At 37.0% G+C, this 11,344-nt stretch overlaps 1 protein-coding gene across 2 annotated transcripts; it reads left to right on the top strand.

Moving 5' to 3' along the window:
- Positions 1-7,980: 7,980 nt before the first annotated feature.
- Smp_090150.1 (putative camp-regulated phosphoprotein) lies at positions 7,981-10,598 on the top strand (the record flags this gene model as incomplete). Of its 2 annotated transcripts, none has more annotated exons than XM_018797518.1 (3): positions 7,981-8,044; positions 8,084-8,197; positions 9,622-10,598. In XM_018797518.1, the coding sequence occupies 3 exons, from the start codon at positions 8,018-8,020 to the stop codon at positions 9,892-9,894; spliced, it is 414 nt and encodes a 137-aa protein (XP_018652552.1). The 2 variants fall into 2 exon arrangements, with proteins under 2 accessions (XP_018652552.1, XP_018652553.1); XM_018797519.1 differs by having other exon boundaries at positions 8,018-8,047; positions 9,622-9,894.
- Between the last annotated feature and the right edge of the window lie 746 nt (positions 10,599-11,344).

Genomic DNA, 11,344 nt, shown 5'->3' with positions numbered 1-11,344 from the left:
GGTCATCATATCCTTTCGTCATTACATTTATTTCACGCACACACACACTGTCTCTCTGTTGCGAGGCGCGCACGCGCACATGCACGTACTCACTCTGTTTTTTTATTTTCTAAAAAAAAAATAATTAACTAATTTTTTTCTCTGTGATTTTCTTTTTTTATTATCATTTGTAATGTAATTTACGTAAATGCATAATACTACTATTAATACTACTAATAATACCACTACTAATACTACTAATACTAATACTACTAATACTACTAATAATAGTAATAGTAATACTAATATACTAATTTTGTTATTTTATAAAACGGAAATGGCAATTTATATTCTGACAATATTGAAAAACGCCCAATTTCCTCCTTTTTCTCTTTTTTGTTTTATCAAAAATGATTTTTGTTGTTGTTGTTGTGTGTGTGTGTGTGTATCCATCATACAATTCATGTACTTTCTATTATTCTTGTTACCTCCTTCTTTTTTCTCTTTTTTCTTCTTCTATTATACACACAAGTATCCATGTATCAAATATAATTGTATATTATGAATCGTTGAATGGATAAACGATTTTTAGTTCCGGTTCGGTAGGAAACAAAAAAAATTTAAAAAAAAAATTTTTTTTTGTATCTTTGTCCAGGGCGTCGTCAACTTTATATTCACTTATCTCAATAATAATAATGATGTATTTAGTGTATTGTTGATATATATATATATATGTGTATATATACCTGAAGGAATTGCAATATATATACACAGTACAAATTGAAGGGGGATAGAAAATACAAAAAAAAAGTACCAAATAAGCTTTTTTTATTGTTAGGGGCCAAAAAATTATTAAACCAGAAAAAGAAAGTAAGTATCATGCAATTATCTACTCTTTGTTTCCCCCAAATAACAGAGAAATTATAACAATATCAACACTATATGTACAGGGGGTAGACAAAAAAAGTCAGGTAATAGACATTAATGATAAGTGAATAGTTTTTATTTGCAATGATACAGTTTTATAAAAGGTAAATAAGCAAGTGGAAAAGAGAACTATCCATAATAAACGAATGATAATGATTCACTATTTGGGGGGGGAGGGAGATAAGTTGGGGAGGGGTGGAGTAAATATATATGCATATGTATATATAATTGCACGTGTATAGTTCGGGTCGACATCTAGTTCCGTTTTGGTCAGCAACATCCTGTTTTTTCCTTTTTCTCTCTCTCTCACTCTCAGTCCCACTTTGTGAAATGGAAAGTAACAAGGAAATAACAAGTGAATAATAGGACTAATTAGTTAATGTTTATTTATGATTCTCTTCTATGAAAATGGTTACATCCTGTATAATAAACAATAAACAGTGATATTATTTTAAAAGTCAAAAATAAATGATAAATCCTGTTACAGTATTACTTCTATTACACTACTAATAATAACGTAGAATTAAGCCTATACTCCATTGGGAGTAACAGGCGTAAGTAAGTAAGGAAGGTCAAAAAATCAGGCCGGAAAAAAAATTTGTTTCCATTTATAACAAAATATGGATGGTAAAGGGAGGTGTATAGGTATGGGAAAGATTTTAAACAGCCCCCCCTTAATTTTTATTTATCTAATTATAATATACAATAAAAAAATAAATAAATAAATTAGAAAAGGAAAAAAATTATGGATAATATACAGTATAGGAATAATAATAATAACAATAGGGTCAATTTTAAAAGGGAAGTAAAGTTGATTAGAAGTTAGTTACTTGTCCCCTCCCCACCCCCACCCCTCTCTCTTGTTTTTCTCTCTATTTACTTATGAGTTTAGATAAGTCATTCATTTATTTATTGAGGAAATGAAGTTATAAACTGAAAGATATATATGCCATTGATTTTATTGTTGTTGTTGTTTTTTGGAAGTACGTTCCATTTGTATTAGTATATTTGTCCTAATTTCAGTTGTATTGTGTAATACAATAATTGGAAATCATCAGAAATCAAACTCTTCAACTGTCTTATCATTTCATCTTCTAATCAGAAGGGGTTTTGTGAAGATTTCAGTATTTTTCATAGTTGAAATCATGTGTCAATTGAAGATAGACTACCATGGAAAACCTGAAAGCACTGGATGGCCGTTTCGTCCTTCAGAGATTTAGTATTTTCATAGTTCATCAATTGACGAAACGGCCGTCCAGTGATTCCAGGTTATCCATGGTAGTCTATCTTCAATTGACACATGATTTCAACTATGAAAAATACTGAAATCTTCACAAAACCCCTTCTGATTATAATCACATGCTCACTAGTGACTGATTTTAAGATACATGTCCTGAAGTTCTAGTGAGAAGCAGTTACCAGTGGAGTTCAACCAAGTCTGTTGTGAGATAGTAACTCACTGAAGACAATTAGTGAACGGTTGCTCAAACTTCATGGATTGGTTGGAGTTAGACATTAACACCGTTGGATGCCGACCGGCTCAGTAGTCTAGAGGTTACGTGCTCTGACGCGAGACTGATAGGTACTGGGTTCGAATCTCGCGAGTGCGGTATCGTGGATGAGCACTGCTGAGGATTCCCACAGTAGGGCGAAACGGCCATCCAGTGCTTCCAGGTTTTCCATGGTGGTCTAGCTTTAATTGACTCATGATTTCAACTATCATCTTCTAATCATTGATTATATTTCTAATAGTTTCAACTTAACCTCATACGATTATAAGCTCTTGACACTCGGTACTTATTAGCTTCTAAGAATCAGTTCGTTATCAACAATTATCAGAACAGTTGATAATACACCAATCCTGTGTGAAAAAAGTAGTGATAAAAAGAGGTGCTGCACAGTTCTAACAACATTCAACCAGCCATTAAATTCATGAAAGAATAGAAAAATGATAGCAGTATAGCTTACCTTGAATTTGAACCACATATATAAACTGTCTATCCGAAACAATTCTAAAGAGGCATAGACAGTGACATTTTGACAGGTCGACTTAAAAGATCTAATAAAAGGACATTTAAAGCCATTAAATTACTTGCGATCTTCTCAGTTAAGTCGATACTTACACAATGAACCAAGGGTAGATTACCAATGGTGGAATGCTCTGTGTACATATTAACTTAACTGCTCCTGTGAGGCTATTTACATAGGTCGGGCTAAAAGGGCTTTATCCTTGTGTGCTCATGAAGGTGTACCAACACTATTTGGAAAGGAAGTCACGAAATCTATCAACGGCTCCATATTTTCTCACATGAAAGACAGTGAAAACCTTATTGATGGGGATATATCTTTCCCTATTTTGTACCGAGTTCAGGAGCAATCTAACTGAAGGAGGTAGATTACGACTCCTCCACATCAATGAGACCATTAAGATAAATTCCAGAAAACCTAATTTATGTATCTAAAAGAGGTATATTCAGCCACTGTGTTTAATTTAGGTCACTGTCTCATCATACAGTTAAGCTAGATATTATGAACCTCTTACCACCCCACCCCGACTCCTTTCATTTTTATATCTTTCTTAACTTTCACATTCATCTTTCCCAAATCAAGTTTTTTTTACCGTGGTCATCTCGTAAACAAATTTCTCATTACATACTATACTTACATAAAGTCATTATTATTATTTCTATTAACCGGACGAATTCTCCTACGATCCATCTTATTTCCACGACTCATTCTGTCATTATTGTGTTGATTATAACTTCGCATCCTAAAACAATCACTTCTACTTTTTGCAAATAACCTTTCCAATTTACAAACGAAACAATTTGGCAGTAGTTGTGCTAAAGAAGTTGAAAATTTTCACCCCTTCTAACATATAACACTATAGTTTACCAATATGTCGTATTTAACGTTTGTTTAACGACAAGTCATCGACTCACAAATATAGAGCCTGATGAAAAAGTTAATAAAAAGGCTTTTCATACCTCCATGTATTTTGTTAGACTTGTAATAGCTTAGGCTGTTCCGTTAAGAGTTACTCGAAAGCATCCTAGTAATGTCAAGAAATCCTAGCTTAAGTAATTATTTATCTCCCTATTTTGTGTAAACGTTATATTTTCCATTATTATGCATCGAACGTTGAGAACTCCGTGTGTTCGAAGAGAACCTTGCTCTTCAACTGTCCCATCCCATGACCTGAATAAAGACCTATTCGACCACTACTCTAGCTCCTTCTATAGGCAAAACGAGGTGTATCTACCAACAAGAAAAACTAATACAAATTTTGCTAAATAAATCACCACTGTCTCGATCGATAAACAGTCGGGTCCTCTTAATGGTTCAATTTTCCAACACTGTACGAAAACTAGGCATATCAGATGCCAACAAGTCTATCCCATAGGTGGTGTTTTGGAATTTCAAGCACTGAGGCCCTCAGGTTATTACAGTTGACAAACTATGAGCAATAGCACATACTAGCGACTTAAGCGGTCTGAACACTTTTTTCTTCAGAACCCGACTAAATTTATCAACAGATGTTCGCTAAGCTATAACGCCTCAACTACTGATGAAGACAATGTGGCAGAGTTTCTGGAAAGAAGAAACTTGAAGAAGCTCACATGAGCATTTAAATCTTCCAACATTGATGACCTGAGGAAGAGTACGTTAGAAATTGTGAAATTCAAACTAGATATTGAGTCAGTGAGTTAGGCTAATATTTATTCCCTCATTAGGTGTAAAATCATAAGACTCTGGAAGTTATCCCTACCATTCATCATATGACAAAGAAGCCATCAGAGTTCCAGCTTCTAATTTAAATTCACAAACTTCACCATTCAATGGTGGAAACTGAGAATTGTAATGTTTACAAAAACAAAGAAACAAATAACTGGCTCCCACCTACAGTTTTTTCACCCTAAAATTATATTTTTGGCAGAGTATCAGTTGCTTAATTTGTTTAATCTTGTTAGCATTTTTTTAAGCAAGATTGTTTTCCACAGGATGGGGTCGCAGACCCCTCTCTCAACCCTCTTCCTTGGGACCGGCAGTAACCGTAGAAGAGCTACAGGCGGAATACAATAAACAGCTCAGAAAAAGCTAAAAAGATTTGAACTTCACAGATGACCTGACCCTTCTATTCCATATAGACTAACAAATGCAGATGAAGACAACTGGTGTAGCAAAAACTTCTGCATCAGTAGGCCTTAACATACACAAGGGAAAAATCAATTTCCGCAAATACAACACGGAGAGCACCAAACCAAACACATTTGATGGAGAAACTCTGGAAGATGTGGAAAGTTTCACTTACCTGGGTAGTGTCACCAAGGAGTAGGGAGAATCCGATGCAGACGTAAAGGCAAGGACAGCATTCCTACAGTTGAAGAACCATCAGTAACGGCCTACTGTGGGAAAGAATAAACCAGCTTCCAAATGAAGAGGAAATTAGGAAAAGACGTTGGAAGTTTATAGGACATATATTACAGAAATCCCCAAAGTTCATCACGAGGCAAGCGCTAACTTTGAATCGTGAAGGGAAACAGTAAAGAGTAAGGCTGGAGAACACACTACTCCAGGAATTGGAAGCAGATATGAAAAGGATGGATAGCAAGTGGAGAGAACTGGGAGGGATTGCCCAGGACAGGGTTAGATGAAGAGTGCTGGTGTGCGGCCTCTGCTTCTCCACGAGGGTTAATAGGCGTAAGTAAATAATAGCTACTTACCTTTGTCTATCAGAGATGCACTGAAAAAAATACTGTGACCAGAAAGATGTTGTCCCTGGTTTGGATATAGTTCATTCCACTATCTCGAGGAGTCTTGCTAATGAGAATACTCCTTTCAACACTGCAATCAGTTCCAAGGATCGTTTGCAACATTTATTAAAGTTTACTCCTGACATCAACGTCAGAAGGAATACTTTCAAATGTGAAGTTTGATAAGCTTGCTTTGAGACAAAAATGTGTTAATGAAGGAGAATCAGATTACACTGGTTGCAAAATCTATAAAATCCTGCACCCGAAAGACAAACGAGAACTCAGACGGTCATGATTAGTAGGAATGATATATTTGATCGTAGAAAGAGTTAGACAAAAGTGAGTTTCTAGAGTGGCTATGCAGAGGGCTTAAGAAAAGGTCCATCAGTCAAACTAACTGAATAGATCCAGCTTGTTACATGCGTTAAGACTAACTAGGTCAATATAGTCACCAATATTTTCACATGTAGGAGGTATTTACCACGAAATGCAACTCCTCAAGAATGGCTAAGTTTGGGAATTATTCCGTGTCTTTTAGGCGGGAACGCAATGCGTTTGTGGGACTCAGTATGATACAAATCGCTGTAACTCATTCGAGATCTTATTCTACTAACTTCTGGTTTAGAGTATCAAACTGCCCAAATCTTTTGCCTGTGATATTTGCAATCTGTATCAGCTACTTTTATAACTGAATGTAAGTACACTCTATGTGCTTACTAAGTTATCAGTTCATTTTTTCACTTGCTTCTTTCTTGTCCAGATTTCCTAACACACTATCCCAAAACACAATGTACCCTCAAACTTGACATGAAACACTATATATTCACATATCATCTGGAGATCTACTTGTAGAGTGATTTCAGTGATATAATTGAGTTGTGAATTACTATACAAAATTGTTTATTTAAAATTTGACATGTCTTCATATATCACGTTTTCCACTTATAAACACTGATAATCCATTTCTAACAGACACAAAACCCAATAGATCAACTGATTCTTCCATTCCTTTCACAAACATTTGAGATTGAGAATGAAAACCGGATCCTCTCCGAAAAGCAGCATGGTTTTAGAACAGGTTACTCTTGTCTCACAAACTTATTAGTCGCTCGTGAAAGCTGGTGCGCTCTTAAGGACCAAAAGTTACATATAGACGTAGCTTACATCGATTTCAGCAAAGCTTTTGACAAAGTTCCGCATAACCGGCTGTTATATAAGCTAAGGAATGTCGGGATTGGAGGCAATCTATTGATGTGGATAAAAGACTTCCTAGTTGGGCGTCAACAAAGAGTAAGAGTGAACTCCAAGTTGTCTAGCTGGGAAACTGTGCTTAGTGGAGTCCCCCAGGGTACAGTTTTGGGGCCAGTGTTATTCCTCCTGTACGTAAATGACCTCCCTCACCTACTATCATCATCGGTCTTACTCTATGCTGATGATGTCAAGATGTGGAGAGCGATACAAAGCAAGGGCGATAGCTTAGGACTTCAAAATGACCTGGAGAGATTATCTGAATGGTCCCAAACCTGGCAATTGCCGATAAACACTTCCAAGTGTATTGTGATGCATATTGGCAACCAGGGTACAGATACATACACGATGAATAACACTGAGTTACCTATTGTCCAGGCACACAATGACCTAGGCGTCATCGTTAGTCAAGACATAAAGACTACTGCACACTGCCGTGCAATAGCCGCCAAAGGTTTTAGGACTTCATGGTCCATACGCAGGGCTTTTAGGCATCTTGACGCTAAAACGTTTCTGACTTTGTATACAGTGTTCGTACGCCCTAAACTTGAGTACTGCATACAAGCAGCTAGCCCCTGCCTAAAAAAGACAGTGAACTCTTGGAAAGGGTTCAGAGAACAGCAACTAGGCTGATTCCCTGAATAGCGAAGCTCCCGTATGGTACTAGACTGACCAAGCTAAACCTATTCCCGCTGTCATATAGAAGAATCAGAGGCGACTTGATTACAGTTTTCAAATTGCTTAATGACAAATTTGCACCTGATATACCCTTATTTTTCTTGTCTTCCAAAACAGAAAATCTACGAGGACACTCCAAAAAGTTCACAAGCCCAGAACGAATTACTTGTCAGCTGACTACCGACTTTCCCATCGAATAATCAACGAGTGGAATTCATTACCTCAGCACGTGGTTGAGACTCCATCCGTCGACTCCTTCAAAAGAAAGTTGGATCAGCTGAGAGACCATCATTGCCAGGACTAACACAGGCCATCAAGCCTCCTGTCCTTTCCAAACTGAAACTGAAAATATTGTTAGTTTATTTCTGTTGTTGTTCTTTTGAGTTAAATTATTCGGCGGCTAGTCAAGTGAACTATTTAAAGGGTCTCAAATGGAGAGTACTTCTCCGACTGTTAATGTAGTATGTTCAGTTTGGTTGTCACTCAATTTATGCTAGAATATGACTTCATCCGTTGAGGAAGAGCTTGAAAGTAAAATCAAATCAAAATATCCAGGTCTCAACAAACAAGGTGTTGGCTCCCTGCTATTGCAAAAGCGATTGAATCGTGGAGTAAGCAACTCATTCCTTCTGTTATTTTTTAACAGTTTAATATGTAAGTATCTGTTTAGGATGATGGAATCTCCCCAAAATTAGTATGTGGGGACCATTCATATATTATAGATGTCATATTTGGATTATTTCATCTCAATAATTTATACAGTGGATAATTACCAGGACTTAGACCCAACATTTTATTGCCTCCCTTTAGTGTCTGGTCTTTGTAAGGCACCATTTTTGCTAACTGGTAATGAGTTAGTCCGAACTGTGAATTAACTGGAGGTAAGTTTTTCGCCACTCCAAATAGTTAATTTTTCCAGGCATGATTTTCCATGACCGTTTATCTAGCACTCAGTTGCATCCTATTCATGCCTAAAATAACGAGCTATCTCGCTAGATCATCGTTTAAGTGTCTCATCCTTGTTTACATTGCAAATTTTCACTATTAACATATCAGCGTGACTACAATTTATGGACGAACCAATAAGATTTAAGATAACAGGTCTCGAATTTTAGCACAAAATCCATTCACTCATTTGACTAAATGCTATTTCTGCATTATGGCTAATGTCATTTTGTCATGAAAACCCCAAATCTTGTTCCTAACCGTCGACTGTAAATTATAATTCTAATTCCTCACACTGGTCTATAACCCTCATTTAGCTCTAGTTAGTAGGTGGACATTTTCAAGGTAATTCTAGCGTTGATAAAAGTTCGTCCATAAATTATAGTCCCATCAAGATGTCTCCTACGTTGTTTGAGTTCTAAATCTCTTAGTTTAGATCAGCCCCTTGACCAAACGAAATCTGAGAACAATCCATAACTTCACGAGACGTCGTTTTGTGAACTAGCTCCAATATGTTGGTTAAAACTATGTAATGGTGCTATCCTACCAATTCGATATCTCAAAATGCAGCCACCAAAGTTCTGAGAATATAAGTTCCAAGTTCAAACCTTACCTATGCATGTCTTTCGTAATGACCAGTCATATTCTACAGATATCTTGTAGTAAAGCTAATTGCATACTGTTCCAAAATTGCCCTAATTAGCAATCGTGGTTACTCAATATATTCAGGTGACTTGATGTAGGGGTTTAGCTTTTTACTCACCAATGGGTTTCAGTTCTAAACATCTCCATATATTTCATTTCTGCCAATCGTGTAGTATGAATATGACCCACACAGTTTCGTCGCAAAGTTCAATCCACGAGCCGATACCTAGTCGTTGATTTCCATTAAATAACTGTTAAAAGTAATTCATTCGTAACATTTTGCTCCTGAAATTTTATGACCTGTTCTCCCGGGGTCTGCTTGCAGCATCCGTTTTTTTCACTAATATCGGTAATGGATAATGATATAAATATCATAGTTTTATTAATGCACTGATGTTATAACTTGTTTGTGCTTTTGTTTTTGGGTAAATAATACTTTATATAGCATAAATACTTCGATTCTGGAGACTACAATATGGCAAGAGCAAAGATTTTGCAGCAGCAAAAGCATGTACTCCCTCCCCAAACAGAAGAAGCTATTCTTCATGAATCGACAGGGGAAACTATGGCTACTCCTGACAGTGTACCTGCAGTTCGTAAAAAATCCATTTTATCTCCAAATGGTGTAGAGTCTGTGGTTAATCCTGTCGCTGTTTCCGCTCCATCGAAGGCTTCATTATCCCATCCAGCCGACAGTCTGAGTCTCTTATCAACATAATTACTATTCAGTGAAAAATAAACAATGTTCTATTCTCAGATAACTGCTTGTTAAAAAAGAACAGTCCTTTATTTCATGACAGTACACAAGGGTAGCATATATGTCATAAAACAAAAGACTGTTGTTATTGGACAGGTGGTTGTTTGATAATAGTGGGTTGTCGTTTACTTTCGTCCATGTCTATTTCTGTCATGTCCTCTTTTCATTTACTTCATCAACTTTATGAATCTGTAAAGACCCACCTACTCTATCTCTGCTTATTCTTAATTGTAAACCACTATTTATGCTTTATCTATTTGCACAAAAATTACCCAATGCATTTGTCTCTGGTTAGCAGCATAAATCCCTAAAATCAACAAACTATAATGATAACTGTGTATTCTAAGTGTTTTTCCTTGTTGTTTTCTCTAGACCAGTTTAGATCTTATTACTATTATGTCAATTTCTTATTCTTGTGATTATATACATATATCATATTGTTTTTCGGTACGGAATTAGTGTGTCTCTTCATAATTTTAAATATGTAGGTGTTAGTGCGTTCACGTGTTCGTTTATGAATGACATGTGATCTGGTTAGTATTTCAGAATGGATAGATATTCGTAATACTTTACTTCGGTTCCCAATTTTGTCAACTTAGGTTTTCAATCACTTTTTTGTACGCATGTTTTTCATAAGGCAGTTCACTGATGATGCTAAATGTACCAGTTTCCATCTTTTCTACTGCTCAACATCTTTAGGCTTTTCTGTAACTTTGAGTATACAGACATAGTAGCATATGTGGTATATTAAGTAACCATCAAATGAGTAACCACCAATAGTTAACAGTTCTCCAGAAAGCGCGTTCGATAGATATTGTAGTATTAGCCGGAAACTTGAATGCACAAGTCGGGTGTCTAGGCACAGAAAAGAGTCGTTTAGGTGGCCGATGGGGACTTGTTGGTCGCAGGACAGATAACGGGGACTGTTTGCTGCAACTGTGCACAGACCACAACCAGTTTCTGGCTAGCACTAACTTCCGGCACAGTCATCGCCGGTGTGCCACCTGGCGTCCTCCCTCTGCATCCCAAGCCTGGACTCAGATTGATCACATCGCGATCAGCTACCGCTGGCGTGGTTGTGTACAAGACTGCCGCTCCTTTTGGAGTACCTATCTGGAGTCTGATCATGCCCTGGTCTGCGCCAATCTCACCTTACTTTTCAGTGGCCGAAGGATTGACCGCCATCAACGGATCGATGTTAGTAAACTGGCTGCAACTTCTGTTGCAAGTAAATATCGAGCGGAGCTAGCTACCACCCCACCGAAAAGTATAGATGAGCATTATTTGCACCTTCATGACGCCATGAAAATGGCGAGTAAAGCCGCTTGCGGCTTCGCAAAACGTCCCGCTTACAAGCACTGGGTTTCTTCTGGCTCCTTACAACTGATGGAAGCCCGTCGGTCTACTCCGG

Source organism: Schistosoma mansoni, chromosome 4, assembly GCF_000237925.1.
Source record: "Schistosoma mansoni strain Puerto Rico chromosome 4, complete genome".
Lineage (NCBI taxonomy): Eukaryota > Metazoa > Platyhelminthes > Trematoda > Strigeidida > Schistosomatidae > Schistosoma > Schistosoma mansoni.
The sequence above is the reverse complement of the archived record's forward strand: the minus strand, read 5'-3'. Positions and strand labels throughout refer to the sequence as shown.